The 17,439-nt window shown below is 45.2% G+C and overlaps 1 protein-coding gene across 2 annotated transcripts in view; it reads left to right on the forward strand.

Annotated features, from left to right (window-relative positions):
- Positions 1 to 14,829, forward strand: part of LOC105907038 (bone morphogenetic protein 1-like) — a 38,204-nt gene extending 23,375 nt beyond the window's left edge. For both annotated transcript variants that reach the window (XM_031578088.2, XM_031578089.2), the window contains exons 8-20: positions 470 to 585; positions 1,411 to 1,513; positions 2,012 to 2,128; positions 6,913 to 7,058; positions 7,340 to 7,535; positions 8,258 to 8,383; positions 10,942 to 11,105; positions 11,345 to 11,525; positions 11,837 to 11,962; positions 12,369 to 12,496; positions 12,873 to 13,086; positions 13,666 to 13,916; positions 14,403 to 14,829. In XM_031578088.2, the coding sequence (XP_031433948.1) occupies positions 470 to 585; positions 1,411 to 1,513; positions 2,012 to 2,128; positions 6,913 to 7,058; positions 7,340 to 7,535; positions 8,258 to 8,383; positions 10,942 to 11,105; positions 11,345 to 11,525; positions 11,837 to 11,962; positions 12,369 to 12,496; positions 12,873 to 13,086; positions 13,666 to 13,916; positions 14,403 to 14,537 (2,003 nt within the window). In that variant the 3' untranslated portion in view covers positions 14,538 to 14,829. The remainder of the gene's footprint in view (positions 1 to 469; positions 586 to 1,410; positions 1,514 to 2,011; positions 2,129 to 6,912; positions 7,059 to 7,339; positions 7,536 to 8,257; positions 8,384 to 10,941; positions 11,106 to 11,344; positions 11,526 to 11,836; positions 11,963 to 12,368; positions 12,497 to 12,872; positions 13,087 to 13,665; positions 13,917 to 14,402) is intronic.
- The last annotated feature ends 2,610 nt before the right edge of the window (positions 14,830 to 17,439 follow it).

The following is a 17,439-nucleotide window of genomic DNA, read 5'->3' on the forward strand; positions in this document are numbered from 1 at the left end:
AGACAGGTGTTGTATTCTCATAGATCTGGAAAAAAAATAAACTTGTCCCCACGTTTTGAACAATTTGAGGGTGATTAAGGGATGTTTGATTGACTCCCACATGTTGGGAGTCACAGTTATCACAGTTATCTCAGGATGTGTATGGATCGGTATAACAGGGAGGATGCAGTGTAAAGCAGCAGATCGATATGTAGTGACATAGCAGGTTGAGCAGCTAAGGCTGGAGCAGACCGGCAGTGCTGTCTGTGTTCCTGGCAACACTGAGGTCACGGGGTCAATCCCAGCCAGCTGATGAACTCTATACCTCTCATGGCCCGCAAATCCCTTTAGATAAAGCATCAGCCAAATTAATAAAAGGACATGTAAGTGGATAAATGTGAATGGTTTGTATGTGAGTGAGTGTGTGTGTGAAGACTGAAGATTGATGGATGAGGCGGTGACTTGGTGTTTGTGGTGGCTCCCCCTCTAGCCTGCGGTGAGAGTCTTCAGGACAGCACAGGGAATCTCTCCTCTCCAGGGTTCCCCGACAGCTACGCAGCCTACGCTCACTGCGTCTGGAGGATATCTGTCACACCCGGAGAGAAAGTATGTTCAGCGCAAAAACAAAAGTGTCAAAGATATTTGTTTGAAATGCTGCCTTTCTCAGCTATTATGTATTATGATTTTTATGTATATGAGTAATTATTATTGATTGTATTAAGCCCTGTCTTAGGAGGTGCTGTTTGACCAGCTACGCCATCTTGTTGGTTTTTTGTTCTTTTACTGCATTGCCGTTTTATATCTCACAACTTTTTCTTTCATTTCTTTTTTTTTTCACTGCAGTACCAACGTTTTAATAAGTTTGGTGATGAAAGTTGCCTTAGAAATAAACTAGCACTGCCTTAGATGCAGCTGCCACTCACTACCACCCACTGCCACTGCCACTGCCACAATAAATACTATTCTGATTCTGATCTGATACAGTGGAGGCGTAAGATGCTGAAATCAAAAGCCAAAGAAGTCAGATTCACATGGTGAAACTCGTTATGGTATTTTTGGGTTATGTGGTTCTGTTTTCCTCTTCTAGGCATATATTTTAAAATAGACCTGGCTCCTGATTAACACAGTAGATATCTCTGAGGACTCAGAGTAATGAACCTGCCTCAGTCAGGGGGAGCGGAGGCATGCTCAGAAACATCACAAACAAATGAAACTGTTTCTGTTCGAGACTCACAGAACATGGGGTAATGACTTGGGTTTCCATGACATTGCCTGTTAATCAAGGCGAGGCGTTTTGTCATCTTTGGACTTTCACTGCTGCTCTATGCCGCTGTCTTTAAATGAAGGCTGTAGAGAGAGTCTGTCTCTGTGACTTACTCCCCTCCCTTTCATTTTGAACTCTCTCTCTCTCTCTCTCTCTCTCTCTCTCAGATCGTTTTGAACTTTACGTCCATGGACTTGTACAGGAGTCATTTGTGTTGGTATGACCATGTGGAGATCCGTGATGGCCACTGGAAAAACTCCCCTCTGAAAGGTCCTCACATAGAACAGTGCAGGCCACAAACACACAAACACACACACACACACACACACACACACACACAGGGTGGATGCACACATACATACAGATACACACAAAGATGAAAGTGCACACACACAGACACACAAGGATGAATGCACACTTGCACCAGGATGGATACGCGCACACATACACACACACACACACACACACACACACACACACACAGTGTGAACACACACACACACACTCTGAAACTGTCTTTAAACTGTGCATCTTGATTCTGGCAGCTAATATACCATAAGGCGCAGTCACTTGCTCCCAACATCCTTTTTTCGTGTGTGTGTGTAAGTGTGTGTTTTTGGACATCTGGGCTTTTGCGTAAGTGTATTCAACTGTGTCATTTGAGTGTATGCATTAGTGTGTGAGTGTGTCTGCATGCAAATTAATGTGTGTGTCTGTGTGTGTGTCTGCGTGCGTGCATATGTGTGTGTATGTGTGTGTTTACTGCAGGTCGTTTCTGTGGAGACACACTTCCTGAGACCATCATCTCGACTGATAGCCGACTCTGGATAGAATTCCGGAGCAGCAGCAACTGGGTTGGAAAGGGCTTCGCCATCACTTATGAAGGTAACATCACATGACACCAGCTTCTGCCACTGCACCATCCACATCCCTAAGAGTGGACGTGCTCAGCACCAGAGCTGTCCATCACGTCTGTCCCCTTTGAAGTATGCTTTATGGTGATCCGGCTGCCTATCACTCAAATTACCCCCAATTGCAATCACACTGGTGTGCATAGACTATGTGTGTACTATACAGCTTCAAAGGATTCCAAAGAACGCTTTGTCTGGGCTGGGATTATAGCATCCCCGTCTCCTGTCAGAGGTCCTCGGAGACCCTTCTCCTGGTCGGGGTGCAGCATAGTAATACACACTGAGCTCGGCCTCTGAGGCTCCTGTGTGTCTGATGTGTATCTAATGATGATCTTGAGTGGATCTGTGTGTATCTGGTGTGAATCTGGAGTGAATGCAGTGTGGGTGTAGAATGGATCTCTTCTCCACATCAGTATGCAGTGCGGCAATGCCAACTACACACACACACACACTATACACACACACACTCCATTTAAAAACACTACACACACACTCTATCTAAACACTACACACACACTCCATCCAAACACTACACCCACACACTCCATCCAAACACTACACACACACACTCCATCTAAACACTATACACACACAGGGCCGCGTTTGTGCAATGGGCAAAAGGGGCTGCTGCCCCGAGCCCCGGCCACTAGGGGGCCCGGCGCGGGAGATAAAAAAAAAAAAAAGAAAAAATTAATTATCATATTTTTATATTTTTGATTAATTTACCCACCTGTAGTGAAGTCCACGTTCTCTTAGCGTCACGTGTCGTTGCCGGTATCAAAGCATGCAAGACAACAATGGCTACGCAAGAAACGATAAGAAAATACGAAAGTGGGGCTAAAAAACTAAATGAATCAGCAAAAGAGAGAGCGACAGGCAGATGTTTTAAGTAAAACCCCAAAACGTTCAACTTTTTTCAAAAGTATCGATTGCCCCCCTGATGATGAGGATCAAAATAGCAGGCCTACTACCCCTGTCCCTGACAGTGACAACGTTGTTACCGCTATCGGCCTCGACACCCCCCCTGCTCCTGCCGAAGTGTCGCTGCTGCTGGAAGAGGAGGCATGCGAACCAGGCACATCAAGGGCTCTTGATGTTTTAGGTGACAGATCATCTGATTTAGTGACATGTTCTCCTAGCAGGCCTGGAGAGATAGCTTCTACTGACATTGCATGTTCGGGGCCAGTGACAAATGATTTACAGTGCTATTGGATTAACAAAGGAGTTAAGGCATCACTAATGTGCCAGAACAAAGAAGCCTCCTTTACAGCATCTGAGCGTGTGTACAAAAATGTCAAAAGATACCTGAGCAATAAACTGTTCACCCGTGAATGCGTAATGGAGAGCTTGTTCCAAGGGACTGGCTAGTTTATTCTCCATCGACAGGGAATGTGTTTAGCTTTTTCTGTCGGCTCTTCAGTGAGACTACTACGTCTTTTTCTTGCTCCGGTTTTTCCGACTGGAAGCATAGCTTCTGTGTGGAAGAGCATGAGAAAAGCCAGTCGCATAGAAACGCTGTCCTGGTCTGTCTGGCACGAACACAGGCCCGGGGAATTGACTGTGAATTAATCCAGCAGTGCAAAGATGAGGAGAGCTATTGGCGACAGGTTCTTAAGCGAGTGGTTGAGGTGACTAGGTTTCTGTCAGAGCGCGGCCTTTCATTCCGGGGAAGTGAAGAGACTTTCGGATCAGCACGTAATGGCAATTACCTCGGGATACTAGAGCTTCTCAGCAAGTTTGACCCTTTCTTAGCACAACACATTAAGAAATATGGGAAAAAGGGGAAGGGGACAACCTCCTATCTCTAATACAATTTGTGAGGAGTTCATAGCACTAAGGGGTAAACGCGTGCAAGCAGAAATCATTAGCCAAGTGCAGAGATCAAAGTACTTTGCAATGATTCTACCCCTGATTTGGCTCACATTGATCAGCTGTCGTTTGTGGTCCGCTATGTGTCAGAACAGGGCAAAGTGTTTGAGAGGTTTTTGGCATTCGTTCCCATTTTCAGCCACACTGGCAAAGCGCTTTTTGGATCAGTCTCACAGATTCTCAACCAAACTGACCTTGACATCAAAAACTGTAGGGGACAGTGTTATGATAATGCATCTAATATGTCAGGAGTCTACAAGGGCCTGGGAGGGCAAATTCAAGAGGTAAACCCCTTGGCCAACTGGATACCCTGTGCAGCGCACTCGCTTAATCTGGTTGGAATGAACAGTGTTGACTGCTGCGCAGAGGCAACCTAATTTTTCAGATTTGTGCAATCCTGCTACAATTTTTTCTCAGGATCTCCACGGCGATGGAAGGTTTTAATGGATGGACTAACCAAATGAAAACAATCACATGGAGACATTAAAGTCACTGTAATGCACAAGGTGGGCTTCCCACGCACAGGCCACTAAAGCGCTTTCCATTAACTATGATGTCAACCGAGTTTGACCTGCTTCGCCAAATTGACTTCAACGATTTGATTTGTGACTTTGCCTTCAAAAAAAGTAGACGAGTGGACTTAAACTAGTCCCACACTGATTATCTAGCCTATGTTCTTTTCAGTAGGCGGCCACAGCCTGCTAATTAAATTGTTCAATTCGAGTTGTTTGTATATACAAATTAAATACGTTCAGAAATTAAGTTATGTATAATAATGTGAAATGACACAGGGAATAAGTATTGAACACGCTTACTGATATTTATTCAATACTTTGTACAAAAGCCTTTATAGGTAATGACAGCTTCAAGACGCTTCCTGTATGGAGAAACTAGTCGTATGCATTGCTCAGGTGTGATTTTGGCCCATTCTTCCACACAAACAGTCTTCAAATCTTGAAAGTTCCCTGGGCCTCTTCTATGATCTCTGATCTTCAGTTCTTTCCATACATTTTCAATTGGATTCAAGTCAGGTGATTGGCTGGGCCATTCTAGCAGCTTTATTTTCTTTCTCTGAAACCAATTGAGATTTTCCTTGGCTGTTCACTTTCTTGCTGAAATGTCCACCGTCGTTTCATCTTCATCATCCTGGTAGATGGCAGCAGATTTTTATCAAGAATGTCTCGGTACATTTTTCCATTCATCCTTCCTTCAATTGTGTGAAGTTTGCCAGTACAGTATGCTGTAAAGCAACCCCACACCATGATGTTCCCACCTCCAAACTTCACTGTTGGGATGATGTACAGTGCCATTTGTCCTCCAAACATGGTGTGCATTATGGCATCCAAAGAGTTCAAATTTGCTCTCATCTGACCAGACTATATTCTCCCAGTATTTCACAGGCGTGTCCAAATGTCGTGCTGCAAACTTTAAACGAGCTTTAACATGCTTTTTCTTCAGCAATGGAGTCTTATGTGGTGAGCGTGCATACAGGCCATGGCGGTTGAGTGCATTACTTATTGTTTTCTTCTAAACAACTGTACCTGCAAATTCCAGGTATTTCTTAAGCTCTCCACTGTGGTACTTGGCTCTTGGACAACTCTTCTGATAATTCTTTTCACTCCTCTGTCAGAAATCTTGCGAGGAGCACCTGGTCGTGGCCAGTTTATGGTGAATGGTTTTGATGATGTTCTTTCCACTTCCGGCTTATGGTCCAAACAGTGCTTACTGGAATATTCAAAAGTTTAGAAATGCGTCTGTAACCAATGCCATCAGAATGTTTTGCAAAAAGAAGGTTACGAAGGTCTTGAGATAGCTCTTTGCTTTTACCTATCATGAGATTTTTCTTGTGTGACACCTTGGTATTGAGACACCTTTTTATAGGCCATCAGTTGGGATATTAATTTGCACTGACAAGGGGCCGGATTGCTTTCTAATTACTGATAGATTTCAGCAGTTTTCTTGGCTTTCCATGCATTTTTGCACCTCCCTTTCTTCATGTGTTCCATACTTTTTCCCTGTGTTATTTCACATTAATACACATAACTTAATTTCTGAATTTATTTGTGTTGGTTTCTGTGTATGTATTGATTACTTGGGTTGTTACCAACATCTGGTGAAAATTTCATGTCAATAGCACCTTTGGAAATATTTTTACTGAGAAAAATGGTGACGTGTTCAATACTTATTTTACCCGCTGTATGTGTTCGCTGGGCTGTGTGTGTGCACGCTAGACTGCGTGTTCCAATGTATTTGACATCGTGGCTGGCTAGGGCTGCGTGTTACAATGTATCACAGACTGATACATTTCTTTTTTACATTATATCTGTCATAATTTAATTACCACTCCCTCTCTCTCTCTCTAATATATATTGATAAAAATAATAGTAATAATAATAATAGTAATACCTGGGAGGGTACCTGGCCCTGTACACACACACACACACACTCCACCCAAACACTACATATACACTCCATCCAAACACAACACACACACACTCCACCCAAACACTACATACACACTCCATCCAAACACTACATACACACTCCATCCAAACACTACCCACACACAATCCATCCAAACACTGCACATACAGTCCACTCACTCCATATCCACACCAGAATCACATGGTTTATGGTTGTGTTTTGTTTTCGCATCACCATGAGACAGGCCTTCCCCCCCTTAGCAACTAAAATAGTAGTAAAACAAAAAATAGTCTAGTCTGCCTTTCCACATTATTAAATAGGTGGAGACAAATACAGTTGTAAAGTCTGCAGACACACACACGCACACGCACACGCACACGCACACGCACACACACGCACACACACACACACACACTGGGACTCAAGGTTTCGGGAGTTACAGAGTTGACCCTTTCCCCCCTGTAGCAATCTGTGGTGGCGAAATCACACGTGACAGGGGCCAGATCCAGTCGCCCAATTACCCTGACGACTACCGTCCCCATAAGGTCTGTGTGTGGAAGGTCACTGTCACCGAGGGCTTCCATGTTGGACTCAGCTTTCAGTCTTTTGAGGTAGGAGAACACAATAGGTGCTGTGGTCCTTTATAATGTTACATTTACCTGGCTTTCTGTTAGATCGACCTGGTTTCAACCGCAGCTATTGTTAGCAAGACTTTTCTGCACAAAATGGCTCTGTAATAGCAAGACTTTGTGCTGACTTGAAAAGGCCAGACACACTACAACAAAATGCTCCGCTCTCTCTCTTTGTCTCTCTCTCTCTCTCTTTGTTTCTTTCTTTCTTTCTTTCTCTCTCTCTCTCTCTCTCTCTCTCTTTCTCTCTCCTCACCCCACAGATTGAAAGGCATGACAGCTGCGCCTATGACTACCTGGAAGTGCGAGACGGAAACTCAGAGGCCAGCCCGCTGCTCGGACGCTTCTGTGGATACCAGAAACCAGATAACATCAAGACCAGCTCCAACCAGCTGTGGCTCAAGTTTGTTTCGGACGGATCCGTCAACAAGGCCGGCTTCTCAGCCACTTTCTTCAAGGGTAAGAGGGTGAAAACCAGTGCCTGCCATCCCTCGCAGGTTGGCTTAAAGGTACAGTCTGCGATTCTGGGGTAAGGTTGTAAGGCCCGTCCTTTCAGTGATCCTGGCGCCACATGCTGATTGGCTGGGACAGTGTATGTCTCAGTCCGAGCTACTTTGTTTGTTTACCATTTACAGAGCCAGGACAGCAGGGTTTTTGATTTGACGAGAAGTGTATTGGATTAGAATCGCAGACTGCAACTTCAGGCATAGACTAAGCATAGACTAAGCCAGTAATTGCTGGCCTGGCTGAATGACGGCAGAATGTCCTCTAACACACCCAAAGTCATGTGTGACATTTTCAGGACAGAAGGGTTCATCTACAGTAGGATTCCTAGAATAGGATTCCTATTTGAAAACTTTATGTGAAACGGATTAACTGCATTTCATATCGTCATCCAATCTAGTCCTATCACCCTACATTTCCTTGGGGATCAATAAAGTATCTATCTATCTTTCTATCTATCTATCTATCTATCTATCTATCTATCTTTCTTTCTTTCTTTCTTTCACTCTTACAGTAGACCTATTCTTGTCCTGTATTCACTGAAGGGTGAACTTGAGCCCATAGCATTTATTATGTGCCAAGGTCAGCTCACTCATGGCTCAAGGTCAGCTCACTCATCATGTTTGACCTTTTCACTGACCTTCTGACCTTGCCCCTGGCTGCTGTGTCCTTGACAGAGATTGACGAGTGCAGCAGCCCTGAGCGAGGAGGATGTGGGCAGCGGTGCCTGAACACTCTGGGCAGCTACCACTGCGCCTGTGACCCCGGCTATGAGCTCGCCTCTGACAAGAGGAGCTGTGAGGGTGAGCATAGATTGAACTCACAGATGCACACACATACACACACACACACACACACACACACACACACATACACAAGCACACATACACACACTCACACACACACACTCACTCACACAGGCAGACACACACACTCTCATGCTCGTGAGCACGCGCATACACACACACACACACACACACAAACACGCATACGCATTCATACATATGCACATACACATACCCATGCACACATACAAACACAAATACATGCACAAACATACTTTAACAAAAGATATACATATACTGTACATATTTTAACAAATTAAGATACACAAAATACAATCATGTTCAAGTACACTACACAAAATATTCCATATATTAAACATATTCCGTTTCCCTTTGGATTTGATAAAGCAAGCCCAAATGTGAAAATGAAAATGGCTCAATACTGTTTGCAACCTTGATGCCAATTAATTTCTGGCTTAGGAATGGCACTTCTCAGTCCAGATAAACACCTCCCATGATTTACTAACAGTGTGTCGGTGTGGTTGATGATCTGCCGTGGATATCCTGCGCATGTATGTTGATGAATCATCAGGAGAGAGATATTAGATCATAAATATCATCAGAAGATCTTTTGATTGGATGGTTGTCAACAACAAGTGTAATACGTAAGGGATGATGTATTGTCCGGAGGTCATTATCCAGAAATAAATCCCGACGGGGCGAACAGCACCCCGACGCGCAGCGGATGACCAACGGACAATACATTATCCCGCTTATTATACTGTTACTTGCCAAAACGATAGAAGACATTCCTCCAACATACCTCTTTTTAATGATTTAGTTGCCGTTTTGTGATTCCCGTTTAGAAATAAATAGTTCTTCAAGCAAATAGAACTTTTAAGTTTCAGGTGTTGCTTAGCAACCCGTTACTTGCTGACTTCAAATTACAATAAGTCTGTTACGTTAAATGACCAGACTACTTGCTGAATGATATGAAAGATGTGAATTAGAAGCACAACACCCGTTGCCAATGACAGCGGTCAATATCAATTTGCAGCGGTGAATATCAAGAAATATTCACATGCGAAAGTTGGGATGGCCCATTCAAATCAACGGTACTTTTTGGAACATTCTGAAGAGCCGTATAATAATGTAATATATTCACATTCACTGATTGCAATCAAAAAGATATTGTTTCAGTGTGCCATAGTTGTAGTTCTACAGTGAAACACACACACACACAAACACACACACACACACCACAAAACACAATCAGGCCTTCATACATCCTGAACTGCTTGTGTGTTATGTGTTAAAAAAGTCGTATCTTAAAATCAGTCTCCTGAATGAAACAGAAGCAGCCCTTAAGACTCTGGAGCCTGGCGGGCCATCAGGCTTTATCAGGACGTAATGGACTAATATTTGAGTTGCATTTAGATCTCTGGTGAAACTGGTAAAGGGTTTCTCATTGCATAAAGGCTTATAAAGGCTTTCTGATTACAAGTCATCATCAACTCCTGCTCTGCCATCATCTGATCAGGCCTGATCCCTTTACATTGGCACGTGTTATGCTGTTTGTTTGATTACAAACAATCATTAGCTCCTGCTCTGCTATCATCAAATCAAGCATCATGCATTTAAATTGGCATGTGTTCTGCTGTCTGTCGCTGTGTGATTATAAGCCATCATCAGCTCCTGCTCTGGCATCATCTCATCAGGCCTGATTGTAGTTCTGCATTTGGAGCTGATCGTGGTCTTGTGCCTGGAGCTGATGAAGTGTCTCTGTTTGGAGCTGATGTGGGTACCAGTGAGTTACTCAGTCGCTAATTACACCACACACCTACACGTGTCACCATATCGGCACACAGTACACAGGGGAACAGAGGAAGTCTGTTCTTACAACAGGGGTTATGAGGAAATATTAATTTCTGGGTACATAAAGGCTGAAGACAGATCATTTAGGCAAGGGGTTTTCAACCAGTGGTCCTCGGCCCCCTAGTGGTCTGTGATGGCATTGCAGGTGACCCTGACCCTGCTTCTTACTCAGAATGGTGGTCCCTGGGTCACAATCAGGTAAATGGGATGTGTGTTATGAGAAGCACAGTCCTGCTCTGAGATCTACACCAACACCCAAAATAGCAAGGCCCTCTAGCACGTCCCTTAAGACAGACCAAATATGCATGAACACACACACACACACACACATACTCAGTCTTGCTATGAGAGCTACACCAGTACCCAAAAAAGCAAGAATCTCTAGCACGTCCCTTAAGACAGACCAAATATGCATGCGCGCACACACACACACACATATACACACAGTCAGTCTTGCTATGAGAGCTACACCAGTACCCAAAAAAGCAAGGCCCTCTAGCACGTCCCCTAGGACATGTATGCAGGCACAGGTACACACACACACACACACACACACACACACACACACACCTAATTTGAGATCTACTGTATATAAAAAAAGGGAGCTCTAGCACGTCCCTTAAGACAACACACACACACACACACACACACTGGTGTGTATTGCTGCTTTACCTAAAGGCGGTTTTCCTGTGGTCCCCCAGCGGCTACGTGTGGCGGCCTCATCACCAAGCTCAACGGCTCCTTCTCCAGCCCCAGCTGGCCCAAAGAGTACCCCCCCAACAAGAACTGCGTCTGGCAGCTGGAGGCCCCACCACAGTACCGCATCACCCTGCTGTTTGAAGCCTTTGAGACGGAGGGCAACGACGTGAGCAGGGGGGTGGGACTGATCATATCTATAATACATTGTTAACCCCTTTCATACAAAATGTTGCTCAGGCCTTCATATCTTGGGGGAGAGGGGTATTTGGGCTCTCAGGTGTGTAAGTATGACTATGTTGTGGTGCGGAGACATAAACTTGTGTGTGTATTTGGGCTCTCAGGTGTGTAAGTATGACTATGTTGTGGTGCGGAGACATAAACTTGTGTGTGTATTTGGGCTCTCAGGTGTGTAAGTATGACTATGTGGAGGTGCGGAGCGGGCTGTCCTCAGACTCTAAGCTCCACGGCAGGTTTTGTGGAAGTGAAAAGCCAGAGCCAATCACCTCCCAGTTAAACAACATGCGGATTGAGTTCAAGACCGACAACACCGTCTCCAAAAAGGGCTTCAAGGCTCAGTTCTTCTTTGGTAAGCCATCAGCTTGAAGCTTATTTGTGCAGGCAGTGTATGTGTGTGTGTGTGTGTGTGTGTAAGTGTGTTTGTGCATGTGTGTGTGTGCCATATTTTTATCATGGTTTTTACCATTTTCCCTTCTCCTTAAATAACCGTGAAATTGTTCATTCTTCTTAAAATGACTTGCTGCATAAGGAGCTGTGTGCGTGTGTCTGTGTGTGTGTGTGTGTGTGTGTGTGTGTGTGTGTGTGTGTGTGTGTGTGTGTGTGTGTGTGTGTGTGTATTACCCTTTGCCAGTGAACATTCCCCTCTTCCTCCTCCCACAGACAAAGACGAGTGCTCCAAAGAGAACGGTGGTTGTCAGCACGAGTGTGTGAACACCTACGGGAGCTACACCTGCCAGTGTCGTAGTGGCTTTGTGCTACACAATAATAAGCATGACTGCAAAGAGGGTGTGCAGACACACACACACACACACACACACACACACACACATTCACACACATACACACACTCAGCCCCTGCCACTAGTTCCATTCTGAGTCTGCTGATTAGAACGGTGTTAATGAGTCATGAGTAAGACTTCAGACACACACACACACACACACGTGAGGACTGAAGGACCAATGTGTACCAGTGTGACCAGTGTGTGTGTTTGTGTGTGTGTGTGTGTGTGTGTGTGGTTTAGTGATTCGGATTGTGATAATATTACTTGTGTGTGTGTCTGTGTGTGTACATGTATGTGTGTGTGGTGTATGTGTTTATGATGTGTGTGTGTGTGTGTGTGTGTGTGTGTGAGAGTGTGTGTGTGTGTGTTTTAGTGACTTTGATTGTGTTAATATGACTTGTGTGTTCCAGCGGGATGTGACCTTACGCTGAACAGCGTCACTGGCACCATCACTAGCCCTAACTGGCCCGATAAGTACCCCAGCAAGAAGGCCTGCACCTGGGCCCTCGCCACCACCCCCGGCCACCGCGTCAAACTGGTACACACCTCCCCCCGCCCCCCACCTGCTTTACCTACTGCTGCCACGGGGGCTGCAATCAGATGAGCAATCCCCTTGGTTTATGCATGGGTTTCTTTATTGGTGTTTGTTCCTGTGTGTGGGAAATATGTGTGTGCGAGTGGCGAGTGTGTATGTGTATATGTCTATGCATGTGTTTCTTTGTGTGTGTGTGTTTGTGTGTGTATATGTGTATGTTATGCATGTGTTTCTTTATGTGTGTGTGTTTGTGTGTGTGTGTGTGTGTGTATGTTATGCATGTGTTTCTTTATGCATGTGTTTCTTTGTGTGTGTGTGTGTGTGTGTGTGTGTGTGTGTGTGTGTGCGCACGCATGTGTGCGTGGATTTCCCTCTGTAGGCCTTCGCTGAGCTTGATGTGGAGGCCCACCCTGAGTGTGCATATGACCACCTGGAGATTTACGACGGCCGTGACGGGAGGGCGCCCAGTTTTGGACGCTTCTGCGGCTCCAAAAAGCCCTCACCCATCGTCTCCAGCGGCAACCGGATGTTCCTGCGCTTCTTCTCTGACAACTCTGTTCAGAAGAGGGGCTTTGAGGCCACACACACCTCAGGTAGGGCCCGCACAGTTGTACACCAGACACACACACACACACACACACACACACACACACACCCACACAACCACACAACCACACACACACACACACACACACACACACACACATACATAGAGTCCTACTCTGAGACATGTGCTTCTTCTCTGACAATGCCGTCCAGAAGAGGCCACACAGACCTCAGGTAGGTCTCTCACATTCAACCAGCAGTGATTATGTATCGTCTGCCAGTAACACCTGTAGCACTGGCTTATTGTTCAATACACTACTGCATCCCATGGAATTGTTATATTATAGTCACTCAGTCAGAATATAGATATATCAGAATCAGATATAATTAGATGTGCCTCCTTCGACATATCTGGAATATTTTGCTCAGATCAGTTTCAGGTAAACCCATATGGTACCACACCCTATATGTGTTTATGTAAATATTTCCTAAAGATGCTTTATCACTATTATGTTCTATTTCCATTTGGATGGAGCCTTCTGCTCTGCTCCCCAGATGCTCCTGAGGTGATGCTTGTTTGACACCAGTCTCACCAGTTTTCTATTGCCCCCTTTGGGCTTCCGTAGAGTGTGGAGGTAATCTGAAGGCGGAGGTGAAGACCAAAGACCTGTACTCCCACGCCCAGTACGGAGACAATAACTACCCCGGGGCGTGTGACTGCCTGTGGATGATCTCTGCGGAGAAGGGCTACGGCGTGGAGCTCATCTTCCAGACCTTTGAGATCGAGGAGGAGGCAGACTGCGGCTACGACTACATGGAGCTCTTCGATGGCGCTGACGTCAAGGCCCCCAAACTGGGCCGCTACTGCGGATCTGGGGTACGGACCAGTGCTTGAGTAGAGTAGCCTCCATTTCACAGTCATGACCGCTTTAATAACAAGTGGTACAAGTTAGGGTCCAGTTTGGGCCCAGTTAACTGCAGCTCAGTTTGTTCCTTCGGTCTTGACATTAACGTCCATTAGTCAAGCACAGATCACAGCAAATGCATTTCCCTTAGAGATTTCCTGATTGTCTGACTCACACTGCCTAAGGTTATATGCAACTCATGTGAAATGATAATGTATGATAGTAATATGAAGCAATAGCAGAGAGGGTAGATGCTGTGAAGTGGAAGGACAATGTAAAGGCTAAATGCTATGATGTGGAGGGTAAATATGTAGAAAGATAATGTAAATCCTGCAATGTAGAATGAAAATGCATGACGGTAATGTAGTGTGATAATGTAGCAGGTAAATGAGTGACGGTAATGTAGTGTGATAATGTAGCAGGTAAACGCTGTAAAAGTGTTCTCCTAACTCCCACAGCCTCCAGAAGAGATTTACTCGGCCGGTGACGCCATCGTCATCAAGTTCCACTCAGATGACACCATCAGTAAGAAAGGCTTCCACCTGCGTTACACCAGCACCAAGTTTCAGGACACACTGCACACCAGCAAGTGACCGCTCTCGCAACACACTCACAAACACCCACACACACAAATACATACACGCACACGCACACACTCGTACATATACCCACACACACACACCTTACGTATTTCATGGAGCAGGAGAGGAGATGACTTCTCATTGTTCGGACCCCCCAGGACACCCGGGGGGAGTTGTTCCATGGACCGTGGTTATCCCTATCCCCCTCCCCCATCCAAAAGCAGCCTCTGGCCTTATGTACCTCGCTTTGGGATTGTGTGAAGCAAAGCCAAGGCACTGGACACCTCATTTTTCATTTTTTTTTTTTTTTGGGGGGGGGGCAGGGTGAGCAGCTGTGTTTGGGGGGGGGGGGGGGGGGGGGGCTCTGTGGAGGATAGGTCATTTGAATGGTTATTTTGTTACATGGCAACCAATCACAAACATAGAGCCCAGAAGCCGTGTGCTGTGTCCATGGGCAACGGGCCTGAGTCAGCGTGTTTGTGTTTGACCTGGACCTGGACCGGTAGCGCCACCGCAGACAGCCTCTGATCTGAGACGGATCCAGCCTCAGGTCTGCTCTTGACGCAGCTACTGTCTTGAAGGGGAACCAGACCGACACCAGGGCCACTCTTCCTGTAATGTGTTTTTTTTTTAAGTTCGTTTTTAAAGTTCAATTTTTAGATTTTCTGATGTTTGTTCACCACATGTTTTTACTCTTACTTGAAGCCTGAAGGATGAAGCGTGTGTGTGTGGGGGGGGGGGGGACTGCCACTCATAGTCCGTAATCTGCCTGACGGGACTCTAGAGTGCCCATAAAGCCCTTAACTGGTTCTCACAGAACAAATAAAAGCCTTTTTTGGTGCATTTGTCTTTCTGTCTTTTAGAAGTGATTTTTGTAATTAAATAATGTTTTGTCCCGGATTGCTACCCAGAGAAATGGCCCAACACCCCACCCTGTCCTGGTGACCTTTCTGGTGTGTGTTCGGAGTCTGTCTTTGTCCTGGAGAATTGAAGGCAGAATGTAAGTCAAGTAGGCAGGTGGACATGTCGATGCATTGCCTCCTGTCTGACCTTTGACTTTTGTGTTTAAACCCTGTACCTGATTTAAAGATTGTTGATTATACATTTGATGTACGCCTTATTCCTGCAGTGCACAGTACAGAACGTCTTTATAAATTTCATCATTACATTTGCTGCATGCGATTCCATGGTCTCTGAGGTGTTAGTAACTTTTTTACTAGTTGAGCCGTGGGAATGTGATCGTGATCACACTGATCTCTTATGCTGACCCCTCTTCCCTGAGATAATTTATTCAACAGTGCCGTATTCCTCTGTTATTTTCAAATGCTGAAATTCTGAATCTGTTTCCCTGCTTCATGGCTGTGCAGTGTTCTTTAGAACCCATGCAACCAGTGTCCTTTAGAAGCCGTGCAACCAGTGTCCTTTAGAAGCCATGCAACCATGCAACCAGTGTCCTTTAGAAGCCATGCAACCAGTGTCCTTTAGAAGGCATGCAACCAGTGAGCCTGCAGACTGTGGAATGGACTTTGCTCACTGCCTCACAACTGGTAGAGCAAGGTGCTAATAACACCAAGAAAATCATGAGTTACAGTCCACACAGAGCCACAAGCTAAACATAAAAATGTTTAAATGAACACATCTAAATGTGTGATCCTCTGCACTCTGGCATTGTGGGAGTATGCATCAGATGTGTGTGTGTGTGTGTGTGTGTGTGTGTGTGTGTGTGTGTTTATAAATAGATAGTGTTCCTATGTTTGGGGGGGTATTATTGAAGTGGCTTCTGCATTATGATTCAGTCCACAACTCCAGTGAAATAGTGAAATAGTGGCTTTGCAGGGAAAGTGCTTTTGGATGTGAATAGATGTTGTGCGTGGACCTACTACGGATCAGTGGAGGTTCACAGCATTAAGCTCTGGGGTCCATACTGCCCTAGTAGAGGACTCTCAAGTGTTCTTTCAGATTGGAGGAGGTGCTTTTGATGTAAGATACCTTGGTCTTGCAAAAGGCCCTCAGAAGTACACTCGAACCAAAATAGCACCCAGGTGGCGGTTATTTGACATGATGGAGGTGGCATTGTGTAATACTGTGATCTTTTTTAGTAAGACCGAACGATTTTTGTTTAATTTGACATTTGGAAGACAGTATGAGAACTGAAATAATAATCATCCTGTAGCCTACCTGACTGCCTCATGTAATGATACTGTTAAAAGCCTTAGAGTAAAGGCAGTAAAACCATATAAAACAAGGCTGGGGTGCTAATAGTACAATTATCTGGGTCAGTCACAACTGGAATAATAAATATTTTTACATTACGGGAGGACATATTGTTATTCTGATTGTAATATGTAATCCTCCTGTGCACAATCTGCTATTTTCACCTTCATGGGAACCCATATTTCCTGTCCCATTCTAGGAAGCCTCCACTTGGCCAATCTCCATCCCTTCAGCTTCTGGCAAACTGCATTGTGGGCCTTCTCCTCTTGTGGACACACAGTACTCCACAATGGCTTTTGTTATGGTTTTCAGCGCCTAATAATGCGGTTCAGTTTGTACAGTGCTTGTATCCCACACCAGTCTGTGTTAGCAACGCTCACCTGGTGCTCTTCAGGAAGCAGGTTGCTGTGTGGAATCTCCTCCACAGACACACCTTGAGTTCCTCTTCAGCAACTTGGCTTCTCCTTGACCTCCCTTTCTTCAATTGATTTTAATGGCGACTCAATCCCAACTCTTTGCTCTTAGTTTAGGCCTTGTACAAGGGGCTTTAGGCAGATCGACTAGGAGCTTCAGCACTCCTGTCCACTTACTGTCCTCCCTCTGATGGTGTGTGTGCTCAGCGGTGATGACCTTCACATTTATGTCTGAGACCCAGAAGGCTGGGGGAGTTTACTGATCGAGTTCATTGATTAGGTGAAGA

The sequence above is a fragment of the Clupea harengus genome, chromosome 12 (genome assembly GCF_900700415.2).
Source record: "Clupea harengus chromosome 12, Ch_v2.0.2, whole genome shotgun sequence".
NCBI classification, from domain to species: domain Eukaryota; kingdom Metazoa; phylum Chordata; class Actinopteri; order Clupeiformes; family Clupeidae; genus Clupea; species Clupea harengus.